General features: G+C 37.5%; 3 protein-coding genes across 4 annotated transcripts in view; 1 reads left to right on the top strand and 2 right to left on the bottom strand.

Annotated features, from left to right (window-relative positions):
• Positions 1-1,722, bottom strand: part of LOC115217109 (endoribonuclease Dicer-like) — a 37,703-nt gene extending 35,981 nt beyond the window's left edge. Inside the window, exon 1 of one of the 2 annotated variants that reach the window (XM_029786710.2) lies at positions 1,556-1,722. The gene's annotated coding sequence lies outside the window, so the exon portion shown is untranslated. The remainder of the gene's footprint in view (positions 1-1,555) is intronic. The other variant, XM_029786709.2, reaches the window with a different exon arrangement.
• A 582-nt stretch (positions 1,723-2,304) lies between these two features.
• LOC115217427 (alpha-ketoglutarate-dependent dioxygenase alkB homolog 6) lies at positions 2,305-13,833 on the top strand. Its single transcript, XM_029787124.2, has 7 exons — positions 2,305-2,434; positions 7,869-7,998; positions 8,125-8,171; positions 9,381-9,485; positions 10,077-10,199; positions 11,309-11,577; positions 13,742-13,833. Exons 1-6 carry the CDS (start codon positions 2,405-2,407, stop codon positions 11,567-11,569), a joined length of 696 nt encoding a protein of 231 aa, XP_029642984.1. The 5' UTR covers positions 2,305-2,404; the 3' UTR covers positions 11,570-11,577; positions 13,742-13,833.
• A 3,439-nt stretch (positions 13,834-17,272) lies between these two features.
• The window catches only part of LOC115217454 (angiopoietin-4), a 10,067-nt gene continuing 9,839 nt past the window's right edge, over positions 17,273-17,500 (bottom strand). The window contains exon 3 of the mRNA XM_029787156.2: positions 17,273-17,500. This exon is cut by the window's right edge and continues 477 nt beyond it. Coding sequence (XP_029643016.1) covers positions 17,499-17,500 — 2 coding nt within the window. The 3' untranslated portion in view covers positions 17,273-17,498.

The following is a 17,500-nucleotide window of genomic DNA, read 5'->3' as shown; positions in this document are numbered from 1 at the left end:
AATCAGAAAAGGCAAAAAAAAAAAAAAAAAAAGCATTTTCATACCAAAGAAAAACCCTCGAATTCTAAACATTAAATGTGATCTCGAGGTGCGTGATGTAAGCGAAAATATTTATTTAGATGTATATACATTAAATACTAGATGGAATAGATGCTTGATGAGATTTCTTTCTTTCTCTCTCTTTCTCTTTTTTATACTGAAGATAGACACGAAAAGCAACACTGGCCTGAATATAAAGCAATATGACCAGTAAAATATTCAGTAGTAAGTCTTTGAGATTACACCAACATAGTATGATGTAATTAACCGAAAAAGTATAAGACACGAAGAAAAAGGAAAGTTCAAGGAAGATAGTCAGAAAAAAAAAATCCCCAAACCTATGTAATGTTTGTCGACAGCGAATCGCCAGACATATCTTGAAGTGTGTATATATATATATATATATATATAAAGACAGTCAACAATTCAATAAAGGAAAGTTGGAGTATAAATAAGGATTATAAATCGAAAATTATGTTATGATTACAAAAACTAAACAAGGAAATAAGGACAAAATATCACAACAAACAGCTCATAAGAGAACATTTAGTTAGAAAACACTTCTGGTGCGCACATTATTGTATTATATATATATATATACATATACATATTAGAGGGAAACCATTATGTGGACACCCTTATGCTAGAAATAGATCCGCTATGGTCTTACCACTAAGAAATGTTCTCAAGAAACATTTAGCAAAACAACCAAAAACGTAATCGAGCAAGACAAAAGAAAAAGAAAAAAGAACAAAACATATATATATATATATATATATAACTTGAGTGTTTTGAAAGATTAATTACATTTTCAAAATTCAACAGTAGGTGTTTGCTAATATAATATATTGTAACTATATATCGACTTGTTCAATAGTAAACTATACTAATGCAACCACAATGAGATCCAAAACTGAAAATGCATGCATTAGTATTATATTGAGTTGTTGATATGAGACTAGAGAACAACTGATCATAATTAGGAGAACGTTGGAAGAATCGCATAAATAAGCATTCTAAATAAACACATACAACTATTATTCGAGTTAATGAAATAAATTTCATTTCAAACAAGAATTATAAATATATGAGCGAATAAGGTGAAGCAGCTAGCATCTGCTTTAGGTATATAGATAATAAGGCGGCTATAGAATATGAAACTTTAAAGAAAGTAATATAAACAATTAGTTCAGAAGCAAAGCAAATGAATTAATGGCTGGAGTGGTTCCGAATTTTGGATGAATTTTGGCTTTTAATATTTGTATCGATGAAGTATTTAATTGAAAAAAATAATAATTTTAAGTTTGTAAACAATGGAAAGGTAAGAATGTAAATAAAGATATGAATAATCTTTATGTAACCTATGTTGGAAGACAAAAATCAATAAGATGAGGGGAGAAAAGGTAAATGGAGCAGACGCTTGAGTCTCATCGAAAGAGATGAAGGCGTGCAATCAGAACGAATTTCCATTCGTAACAAAGACTTCAATTATAAATACACAGCAATGTATGCTTACTCACAAAGCTTCTATTCAATCATGGTCCAGTCTTAAATTAGTAATGTGGTATATGAGCTAGTATAAAGGTGAGGCTATCTATTTTTTAACATTTCCCGGACAATATTAAACCCTAGGACCATGCCAAGCAACTTGTCCGATTTTGCTATGAGGATATTATCAAAGGAACGTGTTGATTGGTGGAAACAAACTTTTATACTTAAATCGAGCCAATGAACCATCGTTTAACAAATTAATGTTCTAACCGGTGAAGGTAATTATTTTTTAGCTCTAAAACGTTTTCCACCCATAAAATATTATTATTTGTTGTTGCTGTTTGGTTGGCTGACCCTCCAAGAGCGCATTTGGGGGATCTTTGTTTATTGCAGTATTTATAGTAGTATATTCCTTGCATAAATATTTGCAGAAAATATCTTTCTCTAATAACGACCAATTTGCTGTTCGTTTTAACCTGTGCTAAAATAGGGGATTTGTAGTACAATTTTTAAAATTTTATATTCAAATTAGGCGATCATTCGTTACTAGTAACATGACTGTCACTTGTAAACCCACGTGGGTTTATTTACATTTCTGAATTAAAAAAAAAGATACCCTTCCCCCACCCCTAACCCTAACCCCCACATATATAAAAAAATAAAAATTTTATGGAAAGTGATGATCTTCAAATGTAAATAAATACACGTGAGGTAAATGGGACTCAGAATGCCTCAAATTAAATTTTTAAGACGATATTGATAAGAATTCTAAACAAAGGTCTTATGTGAGAGAGAGTACGTCTTAAAGAAAGGCAAACCATTCCTTACACCGGTTTAGAGTACGCATGTCCCTGTTTGTGTCACACGCTTGGTTATGGATTTGGAGGATTATCGGGTGATTAAGGTAAACCACTTGTAGGTTTTACAAACTGTTAGTAAAATAACGACCAACCCACATGAAAATGTATTAGTTTCAAGAATATCCGATGCTGCCAACATATTTCTCTGTGTGTCAATTTATTCGAAATTTTCGCGTTTGTCTCTTGAAAATCTTTATAAAACCTGCGAATTCTTACAATATTTGGCGGCATTGGTGTTCTTTGGACGTGGAAGTCTTGAGATCCATGTTTTCAGTTAGAAATCTGAAGCGTTGGAGTTTCCTGTAAGATTGACACCAGAAGTTAAAACTGCATATAATGTCTGTTGGGGGCGAAAGTCTGAAGACAGAATTACGGGTGACGAAAGCGAATATGACGGGTAGTTTGTAGGGGGTAGGTGTTACCGATGTCTAAATAATGCATACGTGGAGGCATTTGTATAATTTCGCTTTTTAAAAAAAATGTTTTCTTCGTATAAATCTACTTCTAGTAGCGGCTATTCGTAACGAAGACACGACATATCTATTTGATGTTTGATTGGAAACATACTTAGAGACATCATGGATCAGCGTTTTGAATACAAAATTGCACTGTTACTATATACCACTAATAGGAGTTGGACAAATCAATAAAGGAGCTACTCCGTGGCTGCTAGAAATAGCAGCCAAACTTCCCTCAAATCATATCCCAATCATCTTAAAAAAAAAAAAGGTGGATACTTTGGTTTTAGGTTCCTTTGATAAAGGGAAAAAACTGGATGGGGCCCAGCTGGAATGTCTTTAGAGCTATAGAAAGCCCGACTTAGATAATAATAATAATAATAATAATAATAATAATAGCGTATTGTAAGAAGAGAATTCAAATACTTTGAGCAATATCCTTTTTTGGTGAATGAGCAGCTTATATTTCTTTCATTCCGTTAAGGAATTACCTCTTTTCATTCTCTGAAAGTTGCTCACTATTTAACTAATATTTGCCAGTGAAGAACACCATCTCTACGTAATCGTTCAACCTGAAGGGAATAACAAGCAAAACTTGCACAAATTTCATGCCCTATCGTCTTAAAAAAAGGACATAAGCTAATGTAGTAATTATTCACTATGCCTTACAAGACTACAAGACAGTCAGGGTTCTTACAATAATGGTTACAGCAAGGTGGCAGAATCGTTAGCATGCCAGGCAAAATGCTAAGCAGCATTTCGTCTGTCTTTATGTTCTGGGTTCAAATTCTGCTGAGGTCAACTTTGCCTTTTATCCTTTCGGGGTCAATAAAATAAGTACCAGTTGAACTCTTGGGTCATTGTAATTAACTTACTCTCTCCTCCAAAATTGCTGGCTTACTGCCAAAATGTGAAGTCAATGTGTACATGTAAGTGAAAAAAAAACTCTCTTTGCATCAACCCTAGGTAAGATGAGCTATAGAAATAGTATAATAATAATAATGTCAAAATAATAATGTCAAAAGTGCGTATAAAGCATATGCAGTAATGTACAAATGTCTGGAAAGCGAACAGTGTATGAGTCAGATACATGCTTGTGTGTGTATGGAGGGGAGAAAATCAGGTGTAGTGTTGGCAAATCTCAGAAAGCATGGAAGTTTTGAAAGATGCAGTGCTCCGAGAAATAACAACTGATGCTGGCAGTTTGTTCCATACTTCAGCAACTCTTAGCGTGAAGAAATGTGCTGATCTCTGGACAGGACCTGTGGTAGAGGTAGACTCAGGAAGACATGGGGCGTGGTGGTGAAGCATGATCTTCGAACATTCAGCCTCACAGAGGCAATGACCGGTGACCGAGACCTTTGGCGATATGCTGAGCTTGAGAAGACCCATCAAACTAAGTGAGATCATAGTGGTGGCTGATGCTGGTATCATGCAACTGGCACGTAAAGAGCACCTTTCGAGTGTTAGGCCTTCTTTTCGAACATTGGGCCTTTCGGCGGTGAGTTCCTTTTGACTGTTGGGCCTCATGGTGGCAATGGTTGAGACCTTTGGATTTATGTTGTGCTTGAGAAGCTGAGCAAAATCACCATCATGGCAGATACCAGTGTCATGCAAATATAGGCACCCGTTGCACTCTCAGAAGTTGGTGTTAGGAAGGGCATCCAGCTGTAGAAACCATGCCAAATCAGACTGGAGCCTGGTTCAGCCTTGCAGCTTGCCTACCCTGGTCAAACCGTTCAACCCATGCCAGCATGGCCAACAGACATTAAATGATGATGAGGATGAAAAATTGGTTATTAATTTGATAACATCAATTTTAACAGCAGTGGTCTAGCATATAAAAAAACTGAGATTCCATGAATAGTATTTCATACATAAATATAAGAGGGAATTTTTTTAACCACTATGTGGAAACCATAGCGAATCTTCTTCCAGCATAAGGGTTTCCACATAGTGGTTTAAAAAATCCCCTCTTATATATATATATACATTATATAAATATAGATATATATATATAAAATTAATTAAAATCTTAGGGTAGCAAGAATATTCATAGAAAAATTCTTAGTTACCAGTAGTCTAGCGAGAAAGAAAAAATTAGTCAATAGACTATGCATTATTCAGAGAAGAATACAGTGTATGTTCAAACACAAAAGAGATACCCGAAGAATAGGATATCTGACTCGCTAGAAAGAGCAGTTAAAACTCCAAGCCACCAATTGTAATTTCGAAGGTAAAAGTTTTATTTTCCAATCACTTTCGGAATTACAACAATTGGTGGCTTGGAGTTTTAACTGCTCTTTCTAGCGAGTCAGATATCATATTCTTCGGGTATCTCTTTTGTGTTTGAACGTACACTATATATATATATATATATATATATATATATATATATACATACACATACATGCATGTATGACTTTGTGTCTATGTTTGTCCCCTCTCCCCACTGCTTGATAACCAGCAACATTTGTCCTAAACTAGGACTGCCATGTTATGTTGGCAAACTGTCTTTATTACATATAGAGATTTGGTGCAGTATTTATCAAAGATCAAGGCGGTGAGTTAGTAGAATCATCAGAGCATTGGATAGAAGGTACCACAGTATTTTTTGTGACTCTCTGCACTTTGAGTTCAAATCCTGCTGAAATCAGCTTTGCCTTTCATCCTTTCAGAGTCAATATAAAAAAAGTACCAATCCAAATCAGAGGATAGGTGGAACTTTTAGAGGATAAAGTAAGATACTTTGCAGTTATCTGCTTTGGCTTTTTGTGTTCTGACTTTGGTACTAGGGTTAGGGTCTAACCCTAGTATCAGTCTAAGTTGGTTGCCTTTGCCTTATATAAACTTCAGTGGCATAAGAGGGACGCCTTGCATGCTTAAGCAACTGCCAGCCTTTTCCAGAAACATCTTGCCAATGCTGATGCATACAGATGTGGTTATATGGTCAGCACTGGCTGATGAAGATATATATTAGCAACAGACGCAGTATATGGTAGTTTCTTAATTCTTTATTGCCCACAAGGGGCTAAACATAGAGGGGACAAACAAGGCAAAGTCGACCTCGGCGGAATTTGAACTCAAAACATAACGGCAGACGAAATACCTATTTCTTTACTATCCACAAGGGGCTAAACGCAGAGAGGACAGACAAAGGGATTAAGTCGATTATATCGACCCCAGTGCGTAACTGGTACTTAATTTATCGACCCCGAACACCAAAAGGATGAAAAGCAAAGTAGACCTCGGTAGAATTTGAACTCAAAACGTAACGGCAGACGAAATACCGTTAAGTATTTTGCCCGGCGTGCTAACGTTTCTGCCACTTCACCGCCTTCAGTATACGATAGTTTCTCTCGTGGTATCAACTACAGTAAAGTTTGTTCCAACAGAACATCCACATATTACCTCTCCGTATTAATACTTCCTTTGTCACTAATGTGTATTTTTTAACAAGCTCACGAGCTAATCGTGACACCAGTGCTTATTCCGCACTGACTTCCTATATATCGCTGGTAGGGAGAATAACTGATGCTATCTCTAGCGGTCGAGCATCCATCATTGATGAGACCAAGCAAAGTCAAAATCACATGGAGTTGGCAGGGATTTATCCCCCCGCTGGCGATATAAACAAGCATGCATTTTCCCTGAGAGTTTGTCTCATGGTATATACTGTAGAATATAGGCGGCGAGCTGGCAGAAATGCTTAGCGGTATTTCACCGGCTGCTACGTTCTGAGTTCAAATTCCGCCGAGGTCGACTTTGCCTTTCATCCTTTCGGGGTCGATTAAATAAGTACCAGTTACGCACTGGGGTCGATGTAGTCGACTTAATCCGTTTGTTTGTCCTCTTTGTGTTTAGCCCCTTGTGGGTAAAATAGAAATAGGTATATACTGCAGTAAAGTTGGGTCTAATGGAACGTCCACGTTTAAGAGGGGTTAGACATTACTTCTTGGTTGAAAGTTTTGTTAGCAAATTTTACACTTACTTCAGAGTTGTCTCCCCTCACTTTTCTGCACTGCTGTGAAATCTGATGTTATTTGTACTTTTTTTTTCTCCTATCGTCGCCATCATCGTTTAACGTCTGTTGTTCATGCCGGCATGGGTTGGACAGCTGGACTGGGCTGGCACACTAGAAGGCTGCACCAGACTCCAGTCTGATTTGGTATGGTTTTCTACAGCTGGATGCCCTTCCTAACACAAACCACTCTCAGAACGTAATGGGTGCTCTTACGTGCCACCAGCACAGTTGCCGGTCTGAGTAACATCAGTATCTGCCACGACTGCGCTTTTGCTATTTTTGCTCACTACTTTAAGTATCTTCTTTTGTCTTTTGGTTGTTTCAGTGATTGGGCAGCGGTCATGCTGGGGCACCACCTTGATTGGTTTAGTTGAACAAATTGGACCCAGTACTATTTTTACAAACCAACATGTCTTGTCCAGCGGTGTGGGGGACGAACACAAACACACGCACACACATGACAGGCTTTCACTCAGCTTCTTATTTCTTTATTGCCCATAAGGGGGCTAATTATAGAGGGGACAAACAAGGACAGACAAACGCATTAAGTCGATTATATCGATCCCAGTGTGCAACTGGTACTTAATTTATCAACCCCGAAAGGATGAAAGGCAAAGTAGACCTCGGCGGAATTTGAACTCAGAATGTAACGGCAGACAAAATACCTATTTCTTTACTACCCACAGAAGATGGGTGAAATCCAGCAGCGAGCTGGCAGAAACGTTAGCACGCCAGGCAAAATGCTTAGCGGTATTTTGTCTGCCGTTACGTTCTGAGTTCAAATTCCACCGAGGTCGACTTTGCCTTTCATCCTTTCGGAGTTGATAAATTAAGTACCAGTTACGCACTGGGGTCGATATAATCGTCTTAATCCGTTTGTCTGTCCTTGTTTGGCCCCTTGTGGGCAATAATGAAATAATTCACCAGATTTTAATGCTATGTATGATAAGGTGTTCATGTTCAGTTTTTCAGAATCTATTGTTTCTATTTTTTTAGGCTCCACCAACTATAATTTATGTACCTAACTTCATCACAAAAGAAAATGAAGAATATTTATTAAAAAATATATATTCCGCACCAAAACCAAAATGGACGCAGCTCTCTCATCGGAGACTGCAAAATTGGGGTAAGAAATGTTTTTAGATTTGATGTAATAGCCTTAGTAAGAATTTCCCTTTGCTTACTTGCCATCTGTTGAAGCTATCTAAGCGGGAATAAAGCCTTATTTTTCTCATTGTTATTCTTTCTGTAGGAGGTCTTCCACATCCAAAAGGCATGGTCATTGAATCTTTACCACAGGTAACTTCTGTTTGCATAAATGTTCTTTTTTTTTTTAAAGTTGAAATAGTGCTAAGCAACAGAAATAAAAATAAATGCGCTCTTTTTTAAAGCGTAGCCAGGCTCATGGGCCCGGTTTCTCGGTTTCTATGGCGTATGTGTTTCTATGGATTATGTGTTTGTATGGCCGAACGGGACGCCAGTCCATCGCAGCATTACTCATTTCTGCCAGTTGAGTGAACTTGGAGCAATGTGAAATGAAGTGTTTTGCTCAAGAACACAACGCGTTGCCCAGTCCAGGAATCGAAACCACAATCTTACGATCATGATGCTGACACCCTAACCACTAAGCCACATGCCTCCACAAAATAAATGCGCCCTTTTTAAAGCCTAGCCAGGCTCATGGGCCCAGTTTCTCGGTTTCTATGGCGTATGTGTTCCCCAGATGGATGGGATGCCAGTCCATCGCAGCGTTACTCATTTTTGCCAGCTGAGTGGACTGGAGCAACATGAAATGAAGTGTTTTGCTCAAGAACACAACGCGTCGTCCAGTCCAGGAATCGAAACCACAATCTTACAATCGTGATGCTGACACCCTCACCACTAAACCACGTGCCTCCACCTAAGCAACAGAAGACACCCATTAATAACTGGAGACGAGACTAAATGTGGTGTATTGACAAAATTATCACAGCATGAAACAAGGCCTTGCAGTATTCTATTAAACTGCAGCTTTAGGCATTTAAACAACACACATTAGAAATGCAGTATCTCTTATGATAAAAGGCAGATTTTTTCTGCCGACCAAACCGTTGTTTTTTATACAATTGTACAATATAGAATTTCTTTAATTGGAATTTACCTATGCTTTTTCCAAGTAGATTCCATTGGGTCATGGCATGTAAAGTTTTTTCAATTTGACCCCCAATTAAGCAAAAATTCGAGAAAAGTAAATATTTTACGATTGCCTCTCTCATTTCAAGTTCTTCACTCCTCCCATTACCACCACACTTTCTGCTACTTTCTCTTTGCAAGTGTGCAACAATTAAAGTGAAAGTACTTTTTAGAGCTAATTGTATTGCATACTTTTAATAAGTATGGGTGTGTGAAGCCATAGTTGCAAACTGAACTTCTCAACGACACTGCTATACTAACACCTATGATACTGTGATATATGTAAAAAAAAAAAACCAAAAATTGATTTAACTCAATGCTAATTATTTTTTCAAGTGGCTCCAACCGAGTATAAATGAAGTGGAAAAATTAAAAATTTTTGAAGACAAGAAACCTAACCATGTCCTTGTTAATGAATACCAAATTGGGCAAGGAATAATGGTAAGTGAAGTCATCAGTGTGACTGTATATTCCTTTATTTCTATGGTTAACCACAAACCTTGCTATATTATATCGTTGCATCTTGGGAGGAACATTATGCCAATAATAAACACATGCATTGGTTACATTTCTCTTCTTTTATTATTATTATAAGTCAATTGGTTAAATGGTTAACCAATTTGTTGATCAAATGATTAATCAAACAATGGAGTAGTTAATTGGTTAAAAGGTTAACTAATGATAATAAAAGAAGTGAAATAGAACCTGTGTGTGTTTATTGTTGGCATAATGACCCTACTAAGATACAACAAAGTCTGTTTCAACAAGCAAGTTCACAACAAGAATCTTGGTAAACTGAGTACAAAAATGAATTTTTCTGTATTATTTTGTATTGAGAATTCATAAATTAGGATAATTCAAATAATAATCCATTTTATACGAAACTTTAAAGATGAAAAAAAGAAACGATTTGTTGCATGCGCATAGAATTATAAGGGTCAAAAAGGCCAACTTTCGGAATCGGTTTTTCTTACTTTTATACAATGTCTCAGTAACAGCTATCAAACATTCTGTCATTTCTTGACCCTTCAGCCTCACGAGGATGGGCCACTGTTTTACCCAACTGTTGCTACCATCAGCTTAAGTTCACCTATTCTTTTGGATTTCTATCACCATATGAACAGTTCAACGGAAAATAATGCAGAAAATAGTGAGGTAAATACAATTCTATATTTCTGAGATGAGGGATTTGTATTATGTATGCTGTTTATATTAACCCTTTCATTACCAACCCAACTGAAACCACCTCTGGCCCTGTAGTACAAATGTCTTGTTTTCATAAGTTTTGAATTAAAATCTTCCACCAAACTTTAGTCACAATTTATGTTCCTAAAACTAGCTTAATGATAACTAAGTTATTTTACTAAATTCTTTGTTATATTTAAAGTAATTGAAAGAAACATAGAGCATCTCAATGAAAGTAATGAAAGGGTTAAACAGTGTGAATGAACAAACATTGCATTTGACAGAGTAGTCTGAATGCCAAAGGGTTGACCCTTTTGTTATAAACCCAGCTGAAACCACCTCTGGCTCTGAGTACAAATGTCTTGTTTTCATAAGTTTTGAATCAAAATCTTCCACCAAACCTTAGTCACAATTTATGTTACTAGCTTAATGATAAACTAAGTTATTTTACTAAATTCTTTGTTATATTTAAAGTAATTGAAAGAAACTCAGAGCATCTCAAAATAAATATGGTAACAAAAGGGTTAATCGGACTGGTGTCTTCACTCTGATTGTTACTTTCACTACATTTCAGCTGTTATATACTCCAGCCTTCTTCAGGTGCCTTCTGTTGAACTTGATTGATGTATCAAAATTTTGTACTTAACCTTTTATTTGATCCACGGGAGTAATTCCCAAAAAATCAACTGAAGCAAAAAAAATGTCATGAAACGCAGAGCGTGGAATGAGAATATGTGTGTGTGTGTGTGTATGTTTGTGTGTCTGTGTTTGTCCCCCCAAACATCGCTCACATCCCCGTAACTTAGCGGTTCAGCAAAAGAGACCGATAGAATAAATACTGGGCTTACAAAGAATAAGTCCTGGGGTCGATTTGTTCGACTAAAGGCAGTGCTCCAGCATAGCCACAGTCACATGACTGAAACAAGTAAAAAAGTAAAGAGTAAAAGAGACAGGCATGGCCATGTGATTAAAATGTTCCCTCTGCAACCAGGTGAAATCATCAATATTTCAACAAAATCTTTGACATCTATTTTTCATGTGAGATTTGTCTATTTTTTACCTTTCCTTCTTTTTTTCAGTCTGATACATCTCTGCAAGAAAGACATTTCCTAAGCCTCCTATTGGAACCTCGCAGTTTAATAATCGTTAAAGATTCTATGTACACAAATCATCTTCATGGTATCTCAGAACGTGCAGAAGATATTATCACGGACAAAATAAGTAATCTTGATAAATGCTCAGACGTTAAAGTGGGCGATGTGCTAAGGCGAACCAGTCGATTATCCTTGACTATTAGACATGTGCCAAAAGTTATCAAGGCTAAATTTTTCCTGAAGTAACAGTGAAGGTAATTTATTTTTAATTGAAGAATTACAAGCATAAGAATCATCATCATCACCACCACCACAACCATCGCCACTGCCGCCACCACCACAACCATCGCCACTGCTGCCACCACCATTTTCTTTACACAGCTATCCTTGTCCATAAGCAGTGCCTGTTTATTTGCATTGTTTTGAATTGTAGTGTGATGGAGGAAGAAGAAAACAGAAAAAGAAGCAACCACCGCCACCACTAACTTGAACTGTCCGCATGTGCTTCCTGCCCACGCATGTCCCATGGCTGTTCCACAGGCCCCTGCAATCTTCACTTCCGTCTACCTCATCAGCAATCCTCTCCACCAACACCACATAGCTCATCACAGCCCATAACACCACTAGCACCACATTAATCATTCATTATACTGTAGCATTTGGATTTCGATGCTGTGTTTGTTTAATTTTAGAATGACATTGTAGGGTAGATCTAAGTCAGATATTGTCAGTTTGAACACAAAACATGTAGAATGGATACAGTCAAATGTCATCATCATCATCATCATCATCGTTTAACGTCTGTTTTCCATGCTAGCATGGGTTGGACGGTTCGACCGAGGTCTGGGAAGCCAGGAGGCTGCACCAGGCTCCAGTCTGATCTGGCAGTGTTTCTACTGCTGGATGCCCTTCCTAATGCCAATCACTCCGTGAGTATAGTGGGTGCTTTTTATGTGCCATCAGCACAGGTGCCAGGGGAGGCTGGCAACGGCCACGATCAGTTGGTGCTTTTTACGTGCCACCAGCACAGAAGCCAGTCAAGGCGGCACTGGCATCGACCTCATTCGGATGGTGCTTTCTACGTGCCACCGGCACAGGTATCACAACTACAATTCCAGTTGATATTTATTTTGATGTTGATGTACTTGACTCAATAGGGTTAAACTTGATTTAACAATCTAGTTTTCTTGCTTTTCCTCATGAATGATGGGTAATGACCAAAAGAGTTTGACTGTGAATACAGGTATCCAAAATGTTGGTGGGGTGGTATCTCTGAAGGATTTCTGGAGTAATGTTGCTTGATAGGGGGTGTAGCTCAGAGATTATGGAATTTCACTAGGTCAAACTACTACTTTTCCATATCAAGAGGTCACAGCTCTGGTACTCTGCACCTGTGGTTGACTGTTACAGGAAAGAATCGCGGGATAGATCCTTCAAGCTGAGCCAACTGACAGAAGACTTATGAGTAGACCAAGAACGATATGGTTGGATAATATATATATAAGGCGGTGAGCTGGCAGAAACGTTAGCACGCCGGGCGAAATGCGTAGCCGTATTTCGTCTGCTGTTATGTTCTGAGTTCAAATTCTGCCGAGGTCAACTTTGCCTTTCATCCTTTCGAGGTCGATTAAATAAGTACCAGTTACGCACTGGGGTCGATATAATCGACTTAATCCGTTTGTCTCTCCTTGTTTGTCCCCTCTGTATTTAGCCCCTTGTGGGTAGTAAAGAAATAGGTTTTTCGTCTGCCATTACGTTCTGAGTTCAAATTGCACCGAGGTCGACTTTACCTTTCATCCTTTTGGGGTCGATAAATTAAGTACCAGTTATGCACTAGAGTCGATATAATTGACTTAATCCGTTTGTCTGTCCTTGTTTGTCCCCTCTGTGTTTAGCCCCTGGTAGGTAGTAAAGAAATAGGTATTTTGTCTGCCGTTACGTTCTGAGTTCAAATTCCACCGAGGTCGACTTTACCTTTCATCCTTTTGGGGTTGATTAAATAAGTACCAGTTACGCACTGGGGTCGATATAATCGACTTAATCCGTTTGTCTGTCCTTGTTTGTCCCCTCTGTGTTTAGCCCCTTGTGGGTAGTAAAGAAATAGGTTGGATAATATCCATTGTCTTTGTTGGTCGTATTTGGGAATGGATGGATACATGACTCTTTGAGGATCAGTTAATGTTCTTTTTCCCATCTTTAATAGCTTTTAAGAGATTTCCATCACTTTCTTAACTAATGTTTTCTTGTCTGTATAGTTTTCACCTTCTTGCAATTTCATGCCTTCTTTTATATAATTTTTTTGCCTGGCTTTATTCTTTTATTTTTGCTTTCTTCTCTATATCTGTCTTTATATTCTTCATTCAATATCGCTTTCAATTGTCAGTAATTCTGTTCTATTCCTTCATTTCTTTCTTGCAGAACCATTACAAGTTCAATCCTAACAGAACTCAGATTTGGATCCTCAAAATGTTCAGTCAACATTGTACATTAAACCATTATTTCAAACTAAATAAGTCTTGTCTTTTCAATACATCTCAGCCATAAATAAGTGTCATTACGTATAATCAGACATGCACTAAACAGCTTTAAATGAAATATAGTTATGTACAGAAATATTTTACATGCTCCTGTTCATTTGAATATGGCAAGACAATATGCTACACAAGTTGTCTAAAGAGAAAAATTTCTCCTTACAGACAGGCTGGAAAGCAGAACATTTTCCAATCGAAGTTGGATGTAGAGGGTTCATTGGACACATTGTGAGACGACTGTTGTTATTGTCAGGCCTAACTCATTGTAAAGTCAATACCACCATGACCGATATCCAATCTACAGTGAAGGTTAGCCACTGGATTTGGTTAAAAAGAGACGATGAGCGATGGCTAGGAGAATATTGAGCTTTATTTGATAACCAGCTGATCTAGCAAGCGGGGGCCTCATATCAGTGAGTGGGGTCGGTGTGCATTGATGCCGTCTAGAGGTAGACCCCGAAACGGCGTGCATTCTCTCCTGATGACCCCATACACTTGCTGGCTTCCGGTATATGGAGCTTTTGACTGGTAGCACTTGCATGTGCAAGTTGTTTGCAAGACAATATTGGATGACCACTGGACCATGAACAGTGTCCATGAATGACCTTGTGATGGGTTTTCACCCAGTTCATCTGTTAGGAGCATTTCTTCTCTTGGGATAACTTGTGCAGTATATTGTATTTTCGTGTCTGTACATAACTCTACATAATTAATTAATATCGTTCATTATTATTGATGGAAGCAATATTTGTTCTGTGGTGTTAAGGGCTGTGATGGAGCTATGTGGTGTTGGTGGAGGGGATTGCAGATGAGGTGGATGGAAGTAGGGACTGCAGGGGCCGGTGAGACAGACACAGGGCATGCGTGGGCAGGAAGCATGGGTGGTCAGTTTGAGCAGAGAGACAAGATGTGTTTAATTCGTGAGAGTGACCGCTGATTCCGCCGAGGTCAACAGGTAAGGCCTTTTGTATCTCTTTCTCCCGTCTGCTTCTTGTTGTCCTTTTTCCTCCATCACACTACAAGTTCAAAATTAGCAATCTTTATACTTCATCATCATCATCATCATCATTTAGCGTCCGCTTTCCATGCTAGCATGGGTTGGACGGTTCGACCGGGGTCTGGGAAGCCAGAAGGCTGCACCAGGCCCAGTCTGATCTGGCAGTGTTTCTACAGCTGAATGCCCTTCCTAACGTCAACCACTCCGTGAGTGTAGTGGGTGCTTTTTACGTGCCACCGGCACAGGTGCCAGACGAGGCTGGCAAACGGCCACGGTCGGATGGTGCTTTTTATGTGCCGCCGGCACGGAGGCCAGGCGAGGCTGGCAACGGGCATGATCGGATGGTGCTTTTTACGTGCCGCCGGCACGGAGGCCAGGTGAGGCTGGCAACGGCCACGATCAGATGGTGCATTTTACGTGGGCCAGCCGAGGCTGGCAAGAAATTGAAAAGCTTTCTAAACTGCAGCATTTGGCTTGAGAAAACATCTCTTATTGGCATATAGTGTTAAAATATAGAAGAATATATGCTGCAGGTAATGGTCACCCAGTACTAATTGGTGGAATTGCTGGGTCCAGATTTCGGCTTATTAGCTTCTTGAGCTCATTTCTGTTTAGTTTACTGGTTAAATGTAACACCGGTGGCCTTTCAGTCATTGTTTAACTGTATCAACTTGCAGCTGATGTTTGCTCGGCATAAGATGTCAGATATTTGTTGCTGAAGACGTTAGCAAGCAGAAATCAGGACCCAGCAATTCCACTATTAACGATAGGTGACCTTTGCCTTTTGCTGACATTTTTCTGTATTGTTTTAACACTATAAGTCTATAAGAAAATCTTTCTCAAGACAAACACTACAGTTTAGTACAGCTTTCAATATATACACCCTTTATGTATGTATAAGGATCACTAATTTATTTATGATATGTTTTAGATTCTGATTCCTACCATACCATTGATTATTATGGTCATCCATATTGTCTTGCAAACAACTTGCACATGCAAGTGCTACCAGTCAAAAACTCCGCATACCAGAAGCCAGCAATTGTATGGGGTCATCAGGAGAGAATGCGCGCCGTTTCGGGGCCTACCTCTTGCTGGATCAGCTGGTTATCAAATAAAGCTCAATATTCTCCTAGCCATCGCTCACCATCTCTTTTTAACCAAATCCAGTGGTTAGCCTTCTCCACTTATATAAAATTCTTGTGTTTAGTTTCTATCATACATGTTTTAATAATTATGAAATTCATTAACTCTTCAATAATAAAGGACTTTTATCTTAGTGACGAACATGCTATCACTGCCAAATTTTAGCCGAGGTAAACTAACAAAGAATTTTACAGTGAAATGTTCAAGCTGATTTCTATTCTAAAATAACATTCCTTAATCAAGTAAATTATTTTTGCAAAATTTACGATATCTTTCTCAATAGTTATGTAAGTCTTAAATTTCTTTTTAACCTGAGGAAATAAAGTATTTTGTTCTGCTGTAAATTATATTGTATATAATAAAATTTCTTTAAAAAAAAAAGTTTTGTATTAAAAATTATTTTGATTTCATTGTTTTGATTTAAAGGATGCCTAAGGTTCCGACGTCAATTATTTATATCCCTTTTAGCGTATCAAAAAAAAATGCCCAGAACTTTCCAGACAACCTAATATATCAACTTAATTTAGAATTTATTTGAAATATTTAATGACAGAAAAATTGTTTCAAATCATAGACTCACAACTCACAACGTCTATGTCAATTTACAAGAAATAGTGTGACATATTGTAAGAAACAATAAAAACGGTTAACCCTTTTGTTACTAACCCAGCCAAAACCGGCTCTTTGCTCTGTGGTAAAATCTTCCATCAATCCTTAGTCAATTAAAATCTTCCATCAATCCTTAGTCAAAATTTACGTTCCTAACACTAACTGAATGATAACTAAGTTATTTTACTAAATTCTTTGTTATATTTAAAATAATTGAAAGAAACACAGAGCATCTCAAAATAAATACAGTAACGAAAGGGTTAAAGATATTTTTAATGATAGCCAAATAAGTGATGCATCATATATTTTTAGTTCTTTTCAGTTTCCTTGAAATTATATACAATATTATTAGAACCAGTTTCATGAAAAAATTATGTACAAATATAAAGGAACATTTATGTTTCATTGTTTACATCAACAGCAAAAATATTCTATGAAACATTGATTATTTCATTTGTTCAGTTCAATTCCTTTAAAATGATTATTTTGATTGGGATATGCAGTTATATATATATCGTGATGGCTTAGTAGCATGATAGATCGTTAGCCACTACACACATCTTTTTTCTCTCCTTTTTTTTTCTCTCCTTTTTTTTTCTCTCTCCTTGTTTTTTCTGTGTCCCTTTCTGTAGAAGAGCATAGGCTCGAAACATAAAAGACTTTTTCTATTCCTGAGCGTTATACTAATACATCTGTTTGTTTTGTACACCACCTGTCTTCGTCTTGTTTTTTTTCATAAACTCTCCCTATATATATATATATATAACATGGATGTGATTAGGGGATATAGTTATGTTACAAAATATGGAATGGCTGTGACAAACGAAATGCAATATACTAAAATAGGATTCTTTTTTTTTTTTTTACAGAAATTTTATCCAAATCGCCATAGTT

This window comes from Octopus sinensis, linkage group LG11 (assembly GCF_006345805.1).
Source record: "Octopus sinensis linkage group LG11, ASM634580v1, whole genome shotgun sequence".
Taxonomy (NCBI): Eukaryota; Metazoa; Mollusca; class Cephalopoda; order Octopoda; family Octopodidae; genus Octopus; species Octopus sinensis.
Note: the sequence above shows the minus strand (reverse complement) of the source record. Positions and strands in the feature narration are given on the sequence as shown.